At 48.0% G+C, this 23,798-nt stretch overlaps 1 pseudogene and 1 gene segment (V, D, J or C); one reads left to right on the forward strand and one right to left on the reverse strand.

Annotated features, from left to right (window-relative positions):
- Nucleotides 1-372: 372 nt before the first annotated feature.
- Nucleotides 373-2,038, forward strand: LOC103304236 (T-complex protein 1 subunit beta-like; annotated as a pseudogene).
- Nucleotides 2,039-20,935: 18,897 nt separating this feature from the next.
- On the reverse strand, nt 20,936-21,393 carry LOC129148312 (immunoglobulin heavy variable 7-4-1-like). The segment is given in 2 exon segments: nt 20,936-21,264; nt 21,348-21,393. Coding segments are annotated over 2 exon segments (375 nt in total).
- Between the last annotated feature and the right edge of the window lie 2,405 nt (nt 21,394-23,798).

Genomic DNA, 23,798 nt, shown 5'->3' on the forward strand with positions numbered 1-23,798 from the left:
ATGATACATGGCATAGTTTAGTCAATACAGTTCATTCAAGTTTCCTATGACTTACCATTGTGTTGATTTTTTTTACATACCTTTTACTATCACAAGGGGGCAGTATTCACATCAACCACAGCTGAATATAAAAAAAAAACAAAAACATCTGCATCCAGATTAAGTTCCCATGGTACAGATTTTTCTTTTTTTTTTTTTTTTTGCAGTAGTTGATGATTTTACGGTACATGGTTTTACATTTACCCAGTAATTATAATTCATGAAGTGTCGTTTTACCTCCAGTACTGCTGCTTTCAACACAGTAGCTGCTTTTAACAGAGCAGCTGCTTTCAACACAGCAGCTGCTTTCTACACAGTAGCTGCTCTCTACGCATGTGTGACTGGTTCACGTAAGTACATTATGGCTCCAACCCTGTCACATACACCTGTATTTGTACGGGGTGTATGTGATAGGGTTGGCGCGATGATGTCATCACGCCAGGTACTCCTAGTAAGTCTCAGTGGAGAGGAGAGCATAGCCCGCCCTGCTCACTCTGGGAGACGAGGAAGTGGGCACACCTTTGCAGGAGGTGATTTTCATCCATTGCTTTTAGCGTCTGAAAGGTCATTTCCTCCATTTTTTTCATGAATAAAGTCTAGAGTGCAGTGTTACCACCTGGGTGGTCAATAATCGTGTTGGATGATTAAGTCATAAACTCTAACCCCTGGAGGCAGGTCCTGGAACAGTCCCCAGGAGTAGCTCAAGAAGAACATGCTGGCCCTTTGGTGAGCACCTGGACATGGGGGCTGACCTGTCCCAGGGCCACGGAGGGGAGAGCACCTGGCATCCAGAGCAGGTGAGGCCGTTCTCATCAGGGCTCCCGGGCCCTTGGTGTTTACAGATGTGCTCGGGTCCGACCTGGCCAGAAGGGAAGGTGTGTCTGGATGGAGACTGATATACACCATTGAGCACAGAGAAGAAAATACTCCAAGTGTGCCTTGCGTATGGGGGTTTGTGTGAGTTACTTGATGTGCTCATTCCCAGGAAGGAAAGAATGAGTCTACGGGGGGAATGAGCTGTGAGACTGTGAAAATTAGCAACTATGGAGGGACACTGATCACATTGGAGTGATAGTGGTAAACCCTGTGGGAAAAATCAGACGTGGTCACATAAGAAAATAGAGGTCAGACTTTCCAATGTGAGCAGCCGATACCCCGCCCCCTGCACAGAGTGTGTGTCCTCACATCCATCTTCTCTCCCCTGGGATCCAGGCCTTGAGTTTAGAGGGAGAAGCAAGAGTGGCCACCTCTTCAGAACCACAGTGTTCCTTTCCCTGGCACATGTCAACATCTTCAAAGCTGGCGCTGATGAAGAGAGAGCAGAGGCAGCTCATCTGTCTTCCGTTATTGGTCCATCGCGATTGGAGACTTGGTAAAGAGCACCTTGGGACCCAAAGGCATGGACACAAGTCTGGGAATCAGTGCAGGGGATGCCTCTCTTATAGTGACCAGTGATGGTTCAACTATTCTGAAAGCATTGTTGTTGGTAATCCAGCAGCCAAAGTGTTAGTTGGTATGTCAAGGGTTCAGGATGATGAAGATGGATATGGCACTACCTCTGTTCCTGTTTTAGCAGCAGAATTACTACAGGAAGCAGAATCTTTCATTTCAAAAAAAAAATTTACTCCTTAGTTCATTATTGTGGGTTGGAGAGAAGCCACAAAGGCAGCAAGACAGGCTCTGCTGATTTCTGCAGTTGATTATGGTTCAGATGAAGATAAATTCTGCCAATATTTAACGAGCATGGCAGGAACATTATCCTCAAAACTTCATACTCATCACAAAGATCACTTTACTAAGTTAGCTGTAGAAGCTGTTCTCTGATTGAAAGGCTCTGGTAATCTGGAGGCAATTCATGTCATCAAGCAGCTAGGAGGAAATCTGGTGGATTCCTATTTAGATGAAGGCTTTCTGTTGGATTAAAAAAATGGAATGAAAGCAAATTGAAAGTTCTTATTGCAAATACTGGTATGGATACAGACAAAATAAAGATATTTGGTTCCCATGTAAGAGTTGATTCTATTGCAGTTTGCTAAAATAGAACAAGCAGGAAAGGGAAAAAATGAGTGAGAGAAGTGGAACATATTCTTAAGCATGGGATATGCTTTATTAACAGGCATTTAATTTAATAATAGACAAATATGCAAATTGACCATACCTCCGACACACCCACAAGCCACACCCACCATCCAATCAAAGCGAGTATGCAAATTAACCCAAACCAAGATGGCTACAGCCACAGAGAGCAAGGTTTCCTAGGTAACAGAGGAAGCCAAGCTTTCTGCCAGCCATTGCAGGCCTAAGTCTCCACTCAAGCTACAAAGTTTCAATTATAGAAGGTAAACAAATTCAAACAAATGGCGGCAGAATGGAGCTTGAGAGAGCAGGCCAGGGTTGCCGCCAGCAACAGGGGTAGCAAAGCTTTCCGAACACCCTGGCCAGGCCCACCCGCTTAAGGCAACAAAGTTTCAATTATAACCCCAACACAAATGGATTCGGGCCTCGGAGGGAGCCCCAGGCTTGGCTCTGCTCCAGGCTACAAAGTTTCAGTTGTAGAAGGAAAATAAATTCCAGATACCAGGGTCTCCGCTTGCAACCCAGGGGGCGTGGCCCACCTGCAAACCACCACAGGCCCCTCGCTCAGGCCGCCCCATGCCCCAAGGGAACCCCACCCTGATCAGGGACACCCTTCAGGGCAAACCAGCTGGCCCCCACCCCTGTACCAGGCCTCTATCCTATCTAATAAAAGAGAACTATGCAGATTGATCATCACTGCAACACACAATATAGCTGCCCCCATGTGGTCAAAGATCCTGCCCCCATGTGGACACAAGATGGCCACCACAAGATGGCCAGCAGGAGAGGGCAGTTGGGAGGCACCCGGCCTGCAAGGGAGGGCAGTTGGGAGGCACCCTGCCTGCAAGGGAGGGCAGTTGAGAGGGACCAGGCTTGCAAGGGAGAGCAGTTGAGAGGGATCAGGCCTGCAAGGAAGGGCAGTTGGAGGTGATCAACCCTGCAGGGGAGGGCAGTTAGGGGTGACCAGGCCGGCAGAGGAGGGAAGTTGGGGGCAAACAGGCTGGCATGGGAGTGATTAGGGGGTTATCAGGCTGGCAGGCAGAAGCAGTTAGGGGCAATCAGGAAGGCAAGCAGGCAAGCAGTTGGGAGCCAGCAGTCCTGGATTATGAGAGGGATGTCCGACTTCCCGTTTAGGCCCAATCCCAGGGATCGGGCCTAAACAGGAAGTCGGACATCCTTTGAGGGGTCCGAGATTGGAGAGGGTACAGGCTGGGCTGAGGGACAACCCCCCTCCGTGCACGAATTTTGTGAACCGGGCCTCTAGTTTAATTTATCATTTTCCTGATCAGCTGTTTGATGCTGCTGAGGTTATGGCTATTGAACATGTCAAATGCCTGGCTTTTGCACTGGTGGTGAAATTGCATCTACCTTTGACCTCCCAGAACTAGTGAAGCTTGGAAGTTGCAAGCTCATTGAGGAAGTCATGATTGGAGAAGACATGCTCATTCACGTTTCTAGGGGAGCCCTTGGTGAGGCTTGCACTATTGGTCTTCGTAGTGCCACTCGGCACATTTTAGATGAAGCGGAAATATCTTTGCATGATGCCCTTTGTGTTCTTGCACACACTGTGAAGGCTTCTAGAACAGTTTATGGAGGAGGCTGTGCTGAGCTGCTGATGGCTCATGCTGTGTCACAGCTGTCAATAAACACCAGGTAAAGAAGCTGTTGCAATGGAGTCTTAGGCTTAAGCACTGAGGATGTCACCTGCTGTTATAGGTGACAATGCAGGCTATTACAGTGCACATATGGTGGCACAGCCCTGAGCTGCCTATCATGAAGGCAATACAAATGCTGGACTGGATATGAAGGAAGGTGCTATTAGTGGTGGCAATGCTGGGCATCACAGGAAGTTTCCAGGTGAAATGGCAGGTTCTTCTGTGTGCAGCTGAAGCAGCAGAAGTGATTCTGCATGTGGATGACACCATCAAAGCAGCACCAAGGAAACGTGTCTCTGATCACTCCCTTGTTAAGCTTTCCTATAAGCCATTATGCTCTGGACCAGTTTATAGCAACATTATTTGAAGGACTTCAACTTCTTAATGAAGACTTGGGGTGCAAATTTATGTGTGGTTCTTATAGCTTTAAGTTTAAACCTTTAGCTGACCTTTTAATTAACATGGGTCTAATTTATTTGCTGTTCATTTTATTTCAGTTGTTTTAAAATTCCATTTCTCAGTATGTGCATCAAAATAAAAATTTGAACAATAAAAAAAGAAAATAGAAGTCAAATATAAATGAGATGCCTTTGACAGGCACCAGTAATGAATACACCAAGGTGAGCCAACCCTCACAACGCAAGAAAGAAGTAAAAGTGCAGGAGGTTCATGTTCAGGAAACAGGAAGTTCCTGCTGACACTATTTCCCCTACAAAGTGATCAGAGGATAAAGTAAGAGCAGAGTGTGAGCCTAGAGCCAGTGAATCAAGAGTTGGAGGAGAGAGGAGCCTCTGTGTGGTTCCCTGGGGACCAGAAGCATGAACTATAGAGACACCGACAGAGCTCCTGGGTCCTGTTCCTTCAGGGGAGTTTGGTCCTGAAGGGTAGCAGCTGCACTGACTCCTTAGTTGTGTTTATTCTCTAGACTCTGTTGTAGATCCAGTTTCATACATTGGGACATAGAAGAATCTCCGTCATAACTAGATGCGTCTCATGAAGACGCAGGTAACGATTTAGGAGTCTTAAGTTTAGGTCATGAAAATGTGATTTGAAACCTGATTGTAAGGACAGGAAAAGGGCCTTTCTTTTCCATTGAAGTGGCCACCACAATTTATGCAAAACACCTGATCATTGAACCCCAAATTGTTAGCTCCTCTGATTCAAACAGCCCCTCTGTTCAAATTGAGGGACAAGATAAGCTACTCTCAAGTCTGCATTGTTGCATCCCTTTCTGCTGTTTTCAGAATTTAGGGATAATTCCCACCAAGGAGTCTCTGGTTAGTAGAAAGTTCCCTTCTCCCCTCCCCTTCACACAAGCCTCTTTGTAAACCCTCATACCTTGTGCTCCTCACATGTTACAGATCAGGGGAATATACTGATGAGACATGTGCCTAGGGCATCTGCCAGTCTGCTGGTAAGTGAAACAATGTAACTTTTAAAGAAAATCCCCCTGGTATCTGCTCAAGTTCAGCCCCAAATTCTTCTCCCTTCCTCGACACCTAGCAACAGCAGCCATTACTCCTGAACACTGGAAGTCAGGTTTCTTCCCTGCCCTGTATTGACTAGTGACACATGAGATCTTTCCTTTTTCTTGAAAGTAAAATAAAATCCTTTGTGTATCTCTCCATTTAGTTGTGAATTCTTGCACAGCCTTAGTCACCAGCCAAACCCTTACACTGATGTCTGCATGTGACCCGTGGGACCACTGTCACCATGCCCCCACATGATGGGGGTCAATTAGAACCTGGACCTGACTCAGTGGCACATTAGGGGGAAAGCTCCCTGGGAACATGAATGGGGGGATTAACCAGGACCAAGGACACACATGTCCAGGGTTCTTGTTTCATCATCTCCTTGTTGTTTAGCCAGTTCAAGTTTTCTTTCCTCTGAAATAGCCCACATATTTCCTTGACTTTTCCTGGTTGAGAGTGTGCATGGGCACAAGCCATTTGTGTGTTGGTTTTGTATCATATATCCTTCCTGAATTCTAGCTTTATTAGGTTCTCATACAGTTTTTAGGATTTTCTATGTATAAGATCATGTCATCTGCATACAGATAAGAAAAAAAAACACATTTTAACTTGTTTCGTTCTTATTTACACATTTCAAATGCCTTTTCTTGCCTAATTACCCTGACAAAGGCTTCTAGTTTGGATGAATAGAAGTAGTCAGAGGGGAGCCTGTGTCTTGGTCCTGAAGTAAGAAAAAAAGATTCGAAATTTTCTCTATGTAGCAGGATGTCACTTGTTGGCATCTCAAATGTGGCCTTTAGTATATTGAGGTCCATCAGTTCTACAACCAACCTGTTAAGAATTGTAATTCTGAAGTGATTTTTAATTTTAAAGACTTTATTCTATATTAGAGGCCCGGTGCATGAAATTCGTGCATGGGGGTGTGTGTGTCCCTCAGCCCACTCTGCACCCTCTCCAATCTGGGAACCCTCAAGGGATGTCCGACTGCCCATTTAGACCCGATCCCCTGATCGGGCCTAAACGGGCAGTCGGACATCCCTCTCCCAATCCAGGACTGCTGGCCCCCAACTGCTCGCCTGCCTGCCTTCCTGATTGCCCTTAACTGCTTCTGCCTGCCAGCCTGGTCACCCCCTAACCACTCGCCTGCCAGCCTAATTGATGCCTAACTGCTGCCTGCCAGCCTGTTTGCCCCTAACTGCCCTCCCCTGCTCAAGCCTTGCCCAAGGTGCTGAGGAACCAAGGTGGGGAGCACCCAAGCCACTGCCCTTGCAGAGCCAATCTCTGGACCTCGGGATACTCTCCAGTAATGTAAATGCAATGTCCCCATTTGCCTTCAGAAATTAGTTGTACGTTACTTCCGATATGAAACCCTACCTCAGACATTTCCTTTGTGGTTTCTAAAGATTTTAAACAAAACCCATTTACCTCCCTAACCTGGTCAGAAGTTTCTACCCAATGGGAGAGGTTTGCTGGACAGCATAGCCCAGATTACCCCCCCCTCTCCAATCACTTGGCTGGGGGCAAGGGAATTTCCAAAGCTATAGGTGTGTGTGGGGGGATCACACCATGGGGGAACAGGCCCTTTGGAAGCTGACACCCCAGGCTTCCCCTGGGACTGGATAGCTCTGGGAGGTGTGGCTGCCTCCCAGGCCGATTTACCCCCTCACCCTCCAACCCCGTGGATGGGAGCTGATCACTGAGTGGGAGGGGGATAGGCAGATCAAGAGAAATAATAAACCTGTCACTGCCAACTGTTAAGAAGGGAATTCCCTGTTTCCTACATGCACATTCTCAGTGTCTCTGTTCTAGAAGTTAACCCCTTCCCAGTTATGGGGAATTAGTACTTGGACACCATTGGGTTTGGTTCATTAATCACCTGGTCTCACCATGAATCAAGGAAGCTGCCTAATTCATTGGCTTCCCATTGTAAATATGCCAATTATTACAGGAAAGAGTGGACACCAGTTACTGTAGGAGCCATGGTGATGGTGTGTCAGTATGAGTTTCCATCATTCCATTAGACCAGGTTTCCTGTCTCAGTCCATTATCTTCATTATAATCATCATCATGATCATAATCATCATGATCGTCATCATCATCATCATCACAGTTTGCTTACTTCTAATCATTCTTTGATTTTTGATAGACATGGTGATTGTCCAAACACAATTCCTTTTTATCAGAAAAGAAAGCAAGCATTTACTCTTTGTATACCACTGGGGATTGAGACCTCAATAGCCCAACTGTAAGTTGATACATGCCTTTGAAAAAGCGGTTGACAGATTGGTGGAAAAGTACAGATTCTCACCAAGACATTGGATCAAGATTCCTTTCCAATTCTATCATACCATCATTACCATCACCAGCACCACCACCATCATCATCATTACCATCTTCATTATCATTTGCTCACTTATAATTATTCTTCTTGTTTTCTTTAGACCTGGTTTTTGTACACACTTAAGGACTCTTTCTCAATTTTTGCTCATTTTGTATATTTTTTAAGTAAAATATATAGCCATAACCTATTTTTTTTTGGTTTGGCTTCTAACAAGTGATGGCTCATTGCTGTGTCTATTCAATCTGCCCTCGACGCGGGAAATTGGTTAAGTTTCTCTTTAGATATCATTGTGAGATTGAAACCACCCCCTTGAAGCAGAATTCCTACCCATCCCCAAATATCTCGCCAAAAGAAGAGCCCCAAGCCAATCTCCTTTCCAGTTTCCATCAAATCAGGTCTGACTTTCCCAAGGACCTTGCCTGTGCTTCTCAGTGATTTCAATTATGTGCATTATAAACATTCCATTTCCTCTGTGTGTGTGTGTGTGTGTGTGTGTGTGTGTGTGTGTGTGTGTGTTATCAGCCTGCATATCTGCACCAAGCTGTTGTGGGTCCCTCTGCCTCTTCCTGGTGTTACCTACTCTCGGTGCTGTGATCATGATGCCAAGACAATGACCATCACCACCTGAGGTCCATCTTCACTAGCTTTGGGGTCACATACTTGTGATGCATGCTATGCAGCATTCAGGTGAGCTTCACTGTTGAGTCAGCAGAGACTCTTATTAGATTTACATGGCATGGGTCAGAAGATTTGGTAGTTAATAGTCATTTTAGCACAAGTGTGTCTGAATCACACTCTCTGGAGATTATCCATACAAGAGAGTTTTCTCTGTTTACAACAGACTTTTCTAACTCATAGACTTCAGAGGTAAGCTCAGAATTAGGAATCCAGAGAGGTTTTCTCAGGGAAACTGTGACATGGAGAGGAAACCACACAGGACAGCAGCCCAAACCTCCAACTGCACCTGCTCCTGGGATAGTCCTTGTGTTCAGGAATACTGAGCGCCTCCTAGTGGTTGCAGCTTCTCCCTCAGGGAGATTTGTGTCTGAGCTCACACTGACTGTGTCTCTCACATGGTAAGGCAAGGAACTCCCCCCAAAATGCTGAGCCTCCACTTACCATGTGAATTGGCTAGAGCTGCCACAGGGACAGGAGCAGGTTCTGGTACCAGAGGGGAGCGTTTTGGGGAAACCACCCATATATCAGGACGTGACTATGGAACTGGGTATAGGGAGGAAGCTGGACTTGATTTGAGTCACATGACAGAAATATGCCTGATGTTCATGAATACAGAGTTACTGGAGATATGGGTTTAAGAGCTCCTCAAGTGAAGGCCCAGAAGGAAGTGCAGGGGATGATAGAGATAGCTTTTATCATCGTAGGAAATACCCAAATAATTAAGAGCAGGAGTTTGTGTGAAGTAGAAACATTAAAGATTCTGGAGGCAGGTATCAAGAGAAATAAGGAACATGTTGCTGCAAACTGGTGGGAAGGAGATCCTGGTTTCCTACATGCACATTCTCACAGCGTCTCTGTTCTAGAAGGTAACACCTTCCCAGGTGCAAGGGATCTGCACTTGGACACCTTTGGGATCATTACTCACCTGGCCACACCATGAATCACCCAAGCTGCATAATTCACTGGCTCTCATTTATGAAATATCTCAACACTTACAAGGGAGAGGGACACCCTTCACTGGAGGAGCCATTATGATGGTGTGTCCTTATATGGAGATTTCATTTCTTTAGACCAGGACCTCTGTTTCTGTCCATCATTATCGTCGTCATCATCATCATCATCATCATCATCACCAACATCGTCATCATCATCAGTTGCTTACTTATAATCATCCTCATATTTTGTAGACATGGTGGTTGTCCACACACTTTGACTTTTTATCAAATAATAAAAGCAGGAATCTTCTCTTTAGATGTCATTGGAAATTAAAACCACAATGGCCACAACTTAAAGTTGATACAAATTTTTCCAAACAACTTAGAGTTTTGGATAGGAGAGAGCTCTCACCCAGAACAATGAACCACACACCCTGTCCAATTCTATGGTCATCACCATTATCATCTGTGGGGAAGCACAGGACGTGGTTGGAAAATCTGTAAGGAGGAATCTTCGAAAGTATGTGGGCCTCTAGGGTGACCTTGCAGAAGAATGCAGCTCCCGCCCTGACTTTTTCTAATAAGTCCAAGCCCCCAGGTGTTTAGTCTTTAGGCATGACCTTGTAGGAGCATGTGCTTTCTCAAGGTACTTTTCCTGATGGTAGTATCTAGAGGTTAATTTTAGCTCACGCTCTTGCTAAAATAAAAGCCTAAACAGGCAGGTGAACCGGGCTATCTGGTTCCTTTAGCCAGGCAGCCCCTTAGCCATCTTTTTCAAAGATACATGTGTCAGAGTAATCCATTCTTCTATCGCTCAGGGTCTGCTAGTCAGTCCCAGCAATCAGCATCACCACCATGACCATTATCATCATTATTTTGTTATTTATAAGCATTTGTCTCATTTTCTATGGAGAATGTTTTTGTACTCACATAATGACCCTTTTTCTCAACATTTTCTCAATTTTTATAATTGTTCAGTAAAATAGGTAGCGGCCAAGAAGCCAGGAGATGTCCTCACAGCAGCTCCCCAGGCCCAGGTTACACAAGTGCCTTCTGGGCATCCACCAAAGAACCTTGAAAAAGTCTGTGTCAAGAATGTTGAGAAGGGCCAGGAAGGAATCCTATCAACACTCTTGTCTTCAGGCAGATACTCAGGAAGCTCTACTGTGAGGGTTCATTTAGGGCCAGGGAAGTCTTCAGGCATCTGATAGCGCTTGCTAGGAAGTGGCTGAGACCTGATACTCACACAAAGGAGCAGATAATAGAAATGCTGGTACAGGAGCAATTCTAGTTCATCCTGAGGGAGATGCTCAGGGCTCAGCAGCAGAAGTGCTGTCATGGTCATATACCCTGGCTGAGTCTTACTGCTCATTTCTTGCTCAACCTAGATATGAGATGTTTGGTTAAAGGTTCTCTTTTTTCTAAGTTATTATTACAGTCATGGGAAATCTAAACCTCAACTTCCTTTGAATTTGCATTTGACTAGTTGTAACGAATTGATAAAAACCCATGTCTGGACCTGTTTTTCCTGTGGCAGCTGTTTCCTGGGACTGAACTCCAGAAGGACAATCTGTCCTCTTGTGAGGACAATCAGCCTGATGTTTGTTTTGCTCTGCTGAATGTCTTTTTGCACTTGGTGACATCCTTTAATATATTGTTTTTATGTATCCAAAGAGGTAATTACTTTAACTTGCAGAATTGTTTATTCTTGCTGCTATGGCATGAGTGGGAACTTCTGTAACCTCACCAGTAACTCATTTGGGATATCCTTGAAATATAAAAGTTTGTTTGGCTCTTAATAATAATAAAAAAAGGTTGAAACCACACAAGCCCCTTGAAGCAGAATTCCTCCCCCTCACCCACCACCTTGACAAATTAAAATCCCTGAGTCAGTCCCCTTTCCTGGATCCATCAAATCAAATCTGACTTCCCGAAGGGTCTTTCCTGTTTCCCAGAGATTTCAACTATGAGCATAATAAACATTCCATGTCCCTTGGTGTGTGTTTATCATCATCCTGGTCATCTGTACCAAGTTGCCGTGGGTCCCCCTACCTCTCCTTGATGTCACCTACTCTTGGTGCTATGATCATGATGCCAAGTCAATGACTGTCACCACCAGTGTGCTTCTTCTCTAGCTTTGCATTCATAGGCTTCTGGTGCTCACTGTCCAGAACACACGAGTTCTGTTTCTGGCTGGTGGGACCCTGAGCTGTGTGGAGCTGAGATGCACTGTTGCAACAGGAGAGACTCTGGTTAGATTTAGCTGATTCAGGTCAGAGATTTGATGATTAATTGTCATTTGGGCTCAAGAGTCTCTGAAAGACACTCCCTGCAGTTTGGCCACATGAGAAAGTTGTCTCTGTTTACCACAGACTTTCTAAATCAGAGACGTCAGAAGTAAGTGCAGAATCAAGAATCCAGAGGTTCCTTGAGGGAAACTGTGACATGAAGGCGAAACCACACAGGAAACCAGCCCAGACATCCAACTGCACCTGCTGCTGAGATGCCACTTGTGGTCAGGGACCCTGAGGGCCTCCTAATGGTCACAGGTCCTCTGCAGGGAGGTTTGTGTCTTGGCTCACACTGACTTCGCCTCACTGTGTGTCTAGTACAGTAATACATGGCCATGTCCTCAGCTCTCAGGCTGTTCATTTGCAGATACAGCTTGTTCTTGGCATTGTCTCTAGAGAAGGTGAACCGGCCCTTCACAAAGTTGGCATAGTTTGTGGTACTTCCATCAGGATTCATTTGACATAACCACTCTAGCCCCTTCCCTGGAGCCTGGTGGACCCAGGTCATCCAGGAGCTACTGAAGGTGAATCCAGAGGCTGCACAGGAGAGTCTCAGAAACCCCCCCAGGATGCATAAACCCTCCCTAGACTCCAGTAGCTGCATCTCACACAATAAACCTGCAAACACAGAGACATCCTGGTCAAGAAACTCTCACACACCCACTGTCTCTCTCACTCACATCCACGAACATACTTAGTGTCTCCTGTTCTCCATAAATTACCTCTTAAAAGAGCCACAAGGAAAACTCAGATGAACCCAAACTGCATGGTGAGTGGTCTATGTTCAGTCCTGATCACGGAATGGGAACACCTGGGGATCCCTGGGCTGGGCTCCTGTCCCAGAGCTGCAGGGTCAGGGGTGGGCTGGTTTTTATGAGCAGAGAGGGCCCTATTTGCATGTCCTCCTGCTATTTAGGGAGCTCTGGGGTTGGACACCTACAGGGAGGGCAGTGTCTCCATGCAGCTGAAAGTCTCCTGGGGGAGAATGGTGTTATGAAAATATTTTAATAACTAAATACAGGATCATAGGCAGGTTTGGGACATGTCCAATGACCACATCTGGTAACAGTGAGCCCAGAATCTGGACTGATCCTTCCACACTGGCCACCACTGCTCTCCTGAACCAACTCCAAGGCAGAGCAGGACCTGCCCAGTGAGGGTGCAGAACCATGGTGTGAGATGAGAGCATGGATGAGTGCTCTGGTGTTACCCCCACTTCAGGGCGGGTCCACCTGTGGCCTCAGAGTCCTCACTACCAGGGAGAAGGCTGTGCCTCACCTGGGAGGTGGTTCTCCATCACCTAAGGGGAGCCAGTTTCCCCAGGTCTGTCACATGCACCTGAGGTCTGTGTTGGGCCCAGGACCACTATTGTGATCCCCACAGCCTCAGTCTGTCCGCTCTGTTACCAGGGGCCAGAGACCCTCTCCAGCCCTAATGTGCATGGACATCTCCATGTGGGTGTTAGGAGGTCAGTGGTAACTGTCATGGCTGCAGCCCCTCCATGTGCCTCTGGACCCACTAAGTCTGTCCAATGCTCTGGGGAGTAGGCTGCTGTGTGTGGCTGTTTATTGGGAAGACCCAGACCCAGAGCCCCCAGGGACCGTGGCCCTGGATCACCTAGCCTTCATCAGGCATTTGAATGATGCAATTTTCCTGCTTGTGTTGAAGTCAATAGAGACTGGAGCAGACCCTGCCCAGGCCAGACTGAACCCTTTCTGTGCCTGTTGGGAGCGGCAACCATATCCCCCAAAGTGACAGAGTGAAATGCCACCACCGCTGGCCATACTGGGGTTCCTGGTGGCTTTGTGCTCTCTGCAGCTGGCCCTTCTGCCTCTGCAGGGACCTTATGTCTGGCTCCCACTGGATTTGGACCACAGCTCTTGGGAACAGTCTTACACACCTGTATCCTTGGTTGTCACACTGCTCAGCTGCATGAACACTCGGTTCTGGGTTGTGTTCCTGGAGATGCTCATCAGTGCTGTAGGGTGGAGACTTGCTGAGTTTTCCCTTTAGTCCAGATCACACTGACCCTCTCCGGCCCCTTTCCTGGGTGACGGTGGATCCACACACATAATATTCCAAACCTGGGGGGTGCAGGGGGGGTGTCTCAGGTGAGACTGGACATCTGGGAGGAGACTTCTACTTGGTGTTCCTATTCTTTGAGATGGTCCTCAGGCTGGAGACCTGGGGACAGGGAACCACTGTGGGTCACACAGACACTTGACTCATGCCATCACCCCATTTCTGAGACTGATGGGTCACGTACTACAGACAGTGGACAGCAGAAGGAGCAGGACCCGTGGAGGGGCCTCGTGTGTCTGCACAAGTCAGTGCTCCCAGGGACCCCAGCCCAGAGCCAGGAACACAGTGACACTGCACACCTGCCTGGATTTCTCTTTGAAGCTGGGTCGGTTTGCATGGCAGAGGTGTAGTGACCCAAGCTAAGGGTGGTGTGGGTGATGGTCACCTGCCTCCAGGGCTCTCTTAGGTAGGGGTAGGAAATTGCATGCCATATGCTGGGTGCAGGTGCCTGTGGACTGTGCTGCCATCTATGGCCTGCGTGTGCTTCTCCTGGGATTTCCCTAGAATCTGAGAGAAACCCTGCTTGGTGTCTGAGTGTAGTCACAGGGTAAACACAGCACAGGGCAAACAAGGCGAATCCTCCCAGAACTCCCCAAACAAGAGTGAAACCAAAGGCAAATATAATGTGCTCTGACCCATAGACCAGCAACGCCAAGGTGGCTTCTAGTCTCTAATGATATATAAATAATTAATATGTGGGTCTTCTTGGGAATTAATACTTGTACTGCTTTATAATCCTCCCTTACTTTGGAAGATGTATTAATAAGCAAAATGTGTCAATCATACCCTCCCCCAGGACGGCCGCTGACAGAGGATAACACTGCTAGTTTCCACAGCAGGAGGGATGGAGACTGGGATGAAGAGGGAGCTTTCCTGCAGCCACACCCCTGAGAGGCTGCATGTGAGGAACACGGAAGACACGCGTGGGATTGCCGAGGTGTGTCCGTGCATTAGAGCATCAGCCATCACAGGCTTCAACAGGAGCGACACAACAACTTCATCCTTGATATGAAACCGGTTCCGAATAAATGCAAGTGCTCAGCCTCTTATAAAACACAGGTTCTCCCTGTTTGAAGGAGCCCTGGGGACCACACCCTCTGCCGTCATCCCATCCGAAGCTCCGACACTGTTCCTTGGTAGATTCCGCAAATGAGGAGCAAATTCTAGCAGAAGATGAAATAAAAAAGAACCAGCAGGCAAAATGTATAAAAGGAACGGAAGTCCATCTACAGCACGTGTGAGACATGGAATTTTATCGTCAGAACTTGCTATATTCCACCTGGTTACAGGAAGAAACCTTGTCAAAATTAGCAGAACAGTGCAAACCCCATAAAACCAATAATGTTTTGAAATAAAAAAAATACAATAAGTACTCAAAAAATAGTACAATTTTTGTTGTGAAAAGCACCACGTCAAGAATGAGAACACTGAGTGAAGAATTTGTATGACCTTAAAGAGAAAACAGACACATTATCCAAGATGAGAGGCTTGTGTTCAAGGATGGAGAGAGGTGGCCCTGAGGGTGCTGGGGACACTGAGGTTATCTGCAGCGCTCCCTGCTCAGCTGCTGAGAAGAAACAACGAGCATCAGGGGCCGAGTCCAAGCCCAGGGGTGAGCTCTGCACAGCAGCTGCCTCCCAGGTAGAGGGTCAGGGAGCGGTCCCACGGGTCCATCAGGGCCTGGCTCCTTCACGCTGACCTTCTGTTCTCATTCCTGTAGGCACAGCAGACACTGCTTCCTCTGGGGGCGGATCTGAGGAGTCCGCGGGGAGGTGCTGGGCCTCTTCCCTGCACTGGCAAAAGGGTTTTGGTGCCCACAGGATGTGGTTTCTCTCACTGTGTCCCTCTCGCACAGTGATACATGGCCATGTCAGAGGCCTTCAGGCTGCTCCACTGCAGGTAGTCTGTGCTGATGGAGTTGTCTGTGGAGATGGTGACTTGGCCTCGGAAGGACAGGCTGTATCTGGTATCCCCATCACCAGGCCAGGTCCATCCCATCCACTCCAGGCCCTGCCCTGGCGTCTTCAGGCACACCCAATGCAACCAACACCAGGTGAAGCTGCAGCCAGATACAACCAACAGCAGGTGAAGCTGCAGGAAATCCTCAGAGACTCCCCAGGTGTTCTCGCCTTGCCCCCTACTGCACCAGCTGCCCCGAGTGCAGGCACCTGCATGGGAGAGCAGGACTCAGGGCGGGCTGTCTCCCAGCCTCCTTTCTCTGGGACCCCAACACCTTGTCTGTGACTCACCTGGGAACACAGACAGGAGGATGGCCAGGGTGGTGGCACAGCCATGCTGGAGGGGGACAGTGAGGACAGCTCTGAGCACTCTTCTGGGTGGTGGGGAGGGAATTCCTGGGTTAAAAGAGGGGTCTCCTAGGTGAGTTTGCATATTCCCTGCCCTGCCCTCCAGGGGAGATGTCCCAGCATTCATAACCAAGAACCGAGGGGCCCGAGGCGAGGTGCATGTCTGAGCCCCCAGGAGGGAGCGAGGCGGGCACCCAGACTGCTGGCCTGGCAGGACACCCAAGTGGGAACTGCCACCTGCCAAAGGGGACTTGGTCACAAGTCAACAAGACCCCAGTGTGTGGCAGGCACTTTCTGGGCTGGGCCTACTGACAGGCAGGGCTGCCAGGTGTCCTGATTGGCTCAGGCCCTCAGTGGGCAGAGCATTGAGGGAATACCTTCACCCTCACACTTGTTAAGGAAGGAAGAGGAAGGCAGACTGAATCAGGGCTAGGGTCCAGAGGGGTAGTCAATAGGAGAGATGGTTCAAGTCTGAATGAAACAAGCACATGTTGGAATTGAGGTGCAGGGAGAAGGTGGGGTCAGTGGATGGACAGGTGCTAAGAGGGAACAGCAGGGCTTCGGGGGCCTGGTGAGTCGCCCTGACAGCCTTTAGCCTGGGGGCTGGCCAGGGTGACCAGACATTTGAGGAGGGGTTGCGGGGAGGGGGGTGGGGGGTGGGGGGTGGGAGGGGCTTAATGAGGCCTTGAGGGCAAGCACATACTGAGGGTGGGGGATTCCAGCCAAACCAGCTTGATGGGATTCTTGCTGATAGTGGGCTGTGCAGAGATGGCCCTTCAAGTCTACAGGTCACTGCCTGGTTGGGAAGAGATTGGGAGGAGGCTGACCGAACCTGGTCACAGAGAGGCCCTGGACAGGAGCTGCTTTGGCCTTGGTGGGAGGTGCTTTGGTTGGCCCCCAGGGCCAGGACTGGGGACGCCCCGAGGTGGACACAGGGGACACAGCCACGCGCATGCAAGTCAACCGTGATTGTCCTCAAAGCACCTGGAGTCCTGGAGGCTCTGACCCTGCTGAACCCTGAGGTGGTGATTCATTTAATGGGTTAATGCATCAGACTGTAATTTAGAGTGTTAACAGTCTGACTGGACTTTCACACAGATTACCCAAGTGGTCCTGAGCATGTGGCATATTAAATACCAGGGAGCTGTGGAGACACAGCCCAGGGTGCACTGGGCCTGTCCCGCAGACAAGCTTGATGACAGGGAACAGATATTCAGGGAATGGACGTGGCCACCACAACAAAGGCTGCACCAAGCCTGTTCAGAGTGTGAGGAGAAGCCGACGGATTGGATTGGCCAGGGCCGAGGGCTCCTGACCTAGGAGAGCAGCCTGTGGAACTGCATGTAGACCAGAAGCAGAGGAAGGAAAGGGAGAACGGAACTGCAGTCTGAAGACAGGAGTACAGGCAGCCTTCAGTGTCCAGGGGATAAAGAATGGGCGCCACCTGAGGGCGGTGGGATTGTGAAAGAAGACTCTCCCTGCAGGCTGCTGCTAAGCCGCCACGTAGGAGACATCCCAGGCCAGGACTGTGGGGGCCAAGGCACCCTAGTGTCACCCTGAGCCCTGGGGCATCCTGACGCTGTGCCTTTCTGTCCAGCAGAGGGCTGGGCTGAGAAGACCATGGTTAAGTTTAGGGCTAGTCTGTGAGGAGGACAGCAGTATAAGGAAATGGAACCTGAGGATTTCTTGCAAACATACAGTTTACTTATTAATTACAAAATGGGGCTGTACCTTGCTACTTTGATATTTGGAAGTTTCTGTGGTTATGAATTTGTGTGTGCAATCCAGGCAGTTGGTACTTTTAGGCAGTGGAATTAATATAACGAAAAGCTGAGCCCAACTGGTGTGGATCAGTGGTTGAGCATTGACCCATGAACTAGATAGTGATGGGCAACCTTTTGAGCTTGGTATGTCAAACTTCACCAAAAAACTGAGCATAACTCAGGTAGTGTGTCACTTTGAGGAAAAAACTAACTCCAAGACTCTAGTCGCCAATGTTTCATCCTCAGGAGCAGCAAATGTTTCATCCTCGGCATGTGGCCGCCTCAGAGGCCGTGTGTCATCAGAAATGGCTATGCGTGTCAGTGCTGACATGCGTGTCATAGGTTCGCCATCACTGAACTAGGAGGTCACAGTTTGATTCCAGGTCAGGGCATATGCCTGGGTTGCAGGCTCAATCTTCAGTGGAGGGTGTGCAGGAGGCAGTTGATAGATGATTCTCTCTCATCATTGATGTTTCTATCTCTCTCTCTCCCTCTCCCTTCCTTTCTGAAATCAATAAAAACACATTTTTATAAGAAAAAAATGTCCAGGAAATAATTAGTTTTCATTTGTGTTTAATTACACTCAATGTAAGTACACATTTTCTTCCCCCTTTTCAATTTTGTTAGTAAACACCTCTCTTACCATCATTTACTAAACTTTGCATTTTCTCTGAAGTTATTCCAGCTGTGGATTGCTCTCCCAGGTCTGCTTTGTGTCTGTGCTTTGACTTTCACCTTCACAGATATCTCACTGTCTCCATAAGCTCTGGTACTGGGGACACCGTGACATTGGGCTCACCAGCCCACCCAGCCCATCACAGGGGCTTGTGTCCTGTGATGTCCTACAGACGGCAGAGTGTCTGACATAAGGTGTGTTTTCTGTTAGGAGTGCTCTGTGCTGGTTGTGCCCTCACCTTGCACAGGCCTATCCATCAGTAGCATTGAGTTTCCTGGTATTGCCATGGTTCATGGAGGGTCGGCTTAGCAGGAGACTGACGTCAGCTTCAGGACACTTGTCTGACACATGTCCTGGGTGACCATCGAGTATGCACATGCCAGATTAATATATTTAGTGGGTTGTGTGTGTTGATCACTAAAATCTATATATAAAAGCCTAATATGCAAAGTGTCCCCTCGGAAGTTCGACCAATTGGGAGTTTGATAGCTTGCTATGACATGTGCTGACCACCAGGGGGAGGTGCAGAATGAACGAAGGCCCTGGCTGGCAGCAGGCTATAGGGAAAGCGAGTCCCTGGCTGGGAGCCAGGGGCCGCTAGGGACACTACCTGTGAACAAATTTTGTTCACTGGGCCTCTAGTTATATTGAAGATTGCAATGGGTACAGGAGTGCCTGTCTGAGGGAAGGTGCCATGTAGAGACAGTCTGTACCAGTCTGAGGACAGAGAGAGTGAGCATATATTTGAAAAATACATTATTATTGATTTCCAAGAGGAAGGGAAAGAGATAGAAACATCAATGATGGGAGAGAATCATGATCAGACACCTCCTGCACACTCCCTATTGGGGTCAAACCAACAATCTGGGCATGTGCCCTGACCAGGAATTGTACCATGACCTCCTGGTTCATAGGTTGATTCTCAACCAGAGAGCCACACAAGCCGGGTCAGAGAGTGTGATGAAATGTTTTCATTCTACAGTCTGGTTTACAGACATTGAACAATCCTTGCATTATGGATGATATTCCACTTGTTCATAATAAAAGATCCTTTTAATAAGTCCTATATTGTTAACTTTGGAACTGGGTAAGGGGAGGATGCAAGATTTATTTTGAATCACACATCAGAAATATGCCTGACTTACATGAACAGATTGTTACTCTAAATATGGGTTTAAAGCATCTTCCACTAAAAGCTCAGCAGAAAATGCAGGGCATATGGAGAAAGCTTCTATCATTGGGGAAAATACCTGAACAAATATCAACAGGAGATTTTTAGAAATAGAGATGTTAAGGATCATGCAGGTAGGGATAAAGAGAAATAGGACCCTGTGGATAGGTGATTCCTTGTTACCTACATGGACATTCTCACAGTGTCTCCGTTGTAGAAGGTAACACCTTCCCAGGTCCAGAAGATTCACACTTGGACTCTTTTTTCCTCATTACTCACCTGGTCACATCAGGGATCAATCAAGCTGCATAATTCACTGGGCTCCCAGTAGAAAATATGTCAACACTTACAGAGAAGAGTGGACAACACCCGTGGGAGGGGCCTTGTTGATGGTGTATCTTTATAAGGAGCCATAATTTCAATGGAACTGTCTCAGCCCATCATCATCATCACCATCATAATTTTCATCATCCTCATCATTTGCTTACTTATCATTATTCTTCTCATTTTTTTTAGCTCTTGTTTTTTGTACACACATAAGAATGCTTCATCTCAATTTTTGCTTTTTTATAGTTGTAAGCAAAATGGGTAGCCATACGCTATTTTCTTTTTTGTTTGAGTTCTGACAACTGATGGTTCATTGCTGCCTCTTCTCCATCTGCCCCTGACATGCACATTCAGTTAAGAAATTATAGTTTTCTCTTTAGATGTCATTTTGAGATTGAAATCACCCGCGGGAAGCGGAATTCCTCACCATCCCCAACCGCCTGGATAAAATAAAAGCCCTGGGCCAGTCTCCTTTTATGGCTTCATCAAACCAGCTCTGACTGAAGGACATTTCCTATGCTTCCCAGAGGTTTCAATCACATGCATAATGAACATCCCATGTCCCTTAATGTTTGTGTTTGTCGTCAGCCTAGCTATGTGTCTCCCTCTGCCTCTGCCTGGTGTCATTTACTCTTGGTGCTATGAGCATGATGACAAGACAATGACTGTCATCACTGGGGTTTTTCTTCTCAGCTTTGAGTTCAAATAACTGTGTTGGCCAGGGCTAGAAATAGAGATTTTTTCAATTTAAGGTGAGCATTCAGGTGAGCTGTACTTTTAAGTCAGCGGAGCCTCTTGTTAGATTCACGGCATTTGGGTCAGAAAATTAGATGATTGTCAATTGGACACAAGAGTGTCTGAAAGAGACTCTGTGCCTTTTGTCCACATGAGAAAGTTTGCGTTTCTTTACAACAGACTTTTCTAACTCAGGGACTTCCGAGGTAAGTGCAGAGTCCGGAATCCAGAGGTTCCCTGAGGGAAACTGTGACATGAAGAGGAAACCACACAGGAAACCAGCCCCAACCTCCAACTGCACCTGCTGCTGGGGTGGTTCTTGTGTTCAGGGACCCTGAGCGCCCCCTGGTGGTCTCAGCCTCTCCTGTAGGCAGGTTTGTGTCTGGGCTCACACTGACTTCCCCTCACTGTGCCTTGCACAATAATACATGGCCGTGTCCTCAGACTTGAGGCCATTGATCTGCAGATAGGCTGTGCTGACAGAGGTGTCCATGGAGAAGACACATCTTTCTGAAAAGCCCTGAGCATAAGTAGGTGTCCCAGTTTCTGTGTTGATCCAGCCCATATACTGCAGGCCCATTCCTGGGGCCTGTCGCACCCAGTGCATCCAGTAGCTGGAGAAGGTGTATTTAGAACCCTTGCAGGAGACCTTCACGGAGGCCCCAGGCTTCCTCACCTCAGCCCCAGACTGCACCAGCTGCACCTGGGAGTGGACACCTGTGGAGAGGAGACAGGAGTGGGTGGAAGTCCCCCTTGACTATCCCTGGTCCCATCCTCAACCCAGGATGGGAGCCCCTTACCTGTAGCCATGGCCACCAGGAGGAGGGTTCTCCAGCTCCAGGCCATGGTGAGGGCTGTGCTGTGAGCACTTCAGTAGGGGAGGTTGTGGCTGTGGGTGATGCCTTCAGGGCACAGACTTATCCATATTTAACCTAGTCTACCTCCTCTATTTTGCATATTCATGAGGCAGAGTATTTCATAGCTGAGGTCTTGACCCTACCTGAGAGAAGATGGTTAACATAGGGACCAGGCTCAGTGAGAGTCTGAGTGTTCAAGTCCTAATTCTTGTGGAGGAGGTGAGTCATCTGCAAGGTTTAGGACCTCTGTGCAGTCAGAGCTCCTCCTACTGAGGAACCAGCCTCCACAGGACATGCTCCATATTGTGGACCCACCTTTGTGTGACATGGGGCCACCTGGACCAGCTCTGGGTTTTGATACCTGCATGTCTTCTTCCTGGATCAAAATACTGCCCCTAATGAGGTAAAAAATCCATCCCTACCTCAAATCCCTACAATTCAGATATCCCGAAACCATAGACACTCCTCCCTTGTGTGTGGTTCTCATGTCTCATTGAGTTTGGTAAATGCTCTGATAGAGCAGGATATTCACAGTCACCTCAGCAGTCATGTCCAAATTTCTATTTGGATTGTTTGTATGAAGAGAGGAAGACCCAGGACTTGGAGGATCCCCTGCCCAGCTCCCTCACACCAGCTCCTGGGGCAGCAGCCTGAGCTCCAGGTCCTGAGCTCACCCTGCTGCCCAGCACTGGCTCTGCATGGGAGAAGCTTGTCTGGGCTCACAGGGAATTGACCTCACAGTGTCTCTAGTACAGTAGTGAAGGCTGTGCCCTGAGGACAGACTACAGATTGTTTCCTTAAGGACACCATATGGTTTTGATATCTCTCCATAGAGTGAACTGGCCTTACTGAACCCAATGGATTTGCAGGGAGATCCAAAATCAGGGCGTTAGGAAGCCACCAGGGAGCCCTTCCCTGGAACTCCCAGTTTCACAGACACAGGTAACCCTCCCCTCATCCAGAAGCTCCCAGGGGCCCTAGGGCCTCTTATGTCCTTAGGTTCCTCTCGTTGAAAGTCCCATGTTAGTATCCCGGCCTTGGGCCAACTCTCACAGCACTTTTAGTATTTAATAAATCACACACACACACACACACACACACACACACACACACACACACTGTGATGTTTTTCTTTGCTATGAAATCCACATTTACCCTTCTTCCCTGTACATAGCATATGAGCAGGGACTACAAGGGAATTCTAGGCCTGGATGTGACTTTCTTTGGAAGCCAATCAAATGTACCCAGGATACAAACACAGACTTTGAAGAGCAGGCTCTTGTGTGTCCATGCTCTTTCAGGTCCTGTACACCCAGATGCAGGTAAGAACAGGTCAGGGAGAGTAAGAGGTGGAGATGGGTCACCCCTATAGCTTCAGGGGTGCATTGCAGTTTGTCCCCAGAGACCCCCTCATTCAGCTGGGTGTGCACCTCAGAAATGGGAGGGGAGGAGGCAGCAGCATTGTCATCTGTCAGGTTTTCTGCTCTCCCAGGTCACCTGATGGTCAGGGCCACATTGGGCAGGTGAGTGAGGCCTGCTTGGGGAGGGACTCTGATTCCTCAGGATCCTCATTCCAGGAAGGGCTAGCAGTCTGTCTATTCTTAATGCTCCATCCTGATGGTTAACTTCCCTGTGAGCTCCTGCCCTGTTGCCCTCAGTCCCCCACCTCCCACATAGAGACACTCACTGCTCAGAGACCCACAGCTGCACCATCAGCCCCTGCAGAGGCCTCCATCTCTTCCAGCATCAGCGTCTCTGGTTCACCCTCATGGGAAGTCCTGCCCTGAGTACGCTGTTGGGAGTGAGAATTCAGACACCACTGGTAGTTACTCAGGCTCCTACCAGGGAGAGTTCAGGGACATCCCCATTTCCTCAGGCCCGTGGGTCTGTGCTGGTCCATCAAGCACCTGGAAGTTGAGCCACCACATCCTGTAAGTCAGTGTACATTTATCCTCTATGTGGCTCTTGCCCTGATAATGTGTTGTCACATGTGTGCCCTGCATTAAGCAACATCTTTTCTAAACAATGTTCACAGCAATGTGACAACTCATATGAATCTCTATCGCTACAGAAAATGTCCATCAGGAACGTTCCTGCATGAAGAGGTCTGATGGCAGTTTCAGGCCACTTGTCTGGGACATGTCCTCGGTGACTCTGGAGGAATGCTCATGTCAAATGAATAGATGAAGTGGGTTGTATGCATTGATGACTAAAATTTTATTCAAGACAGCAAGGGGCATGGGAGTGCCTGTCTGAAGTAAGGGGCCATGTAGGGCAGTGGGTGACAGTCTGAGGACAGAGAGTGCGAGATTCTTTTTTTTTGGTGTTTGTTTGTTTTTAAATACTAGACGCGCAATGCATGAAATTCCTGCCAAGCTTAGGCCTTCCTTCCCC

The sequence above is a fragment of the Eptesicus fuscus genome, chromosome 24 (assembly GCF_027574615.1).
Source record: "Eptesicus fuscus isolate TK198812 chromosome 24, DD_ASM_mEF_20220401, whole genome shotgun sequence".
NCBI lineage: Eukaryota > Metazoa > Chordata > Mammalia > Chiroptera > Vespertilionidae > Eptesicus > Eptesicus fuscus.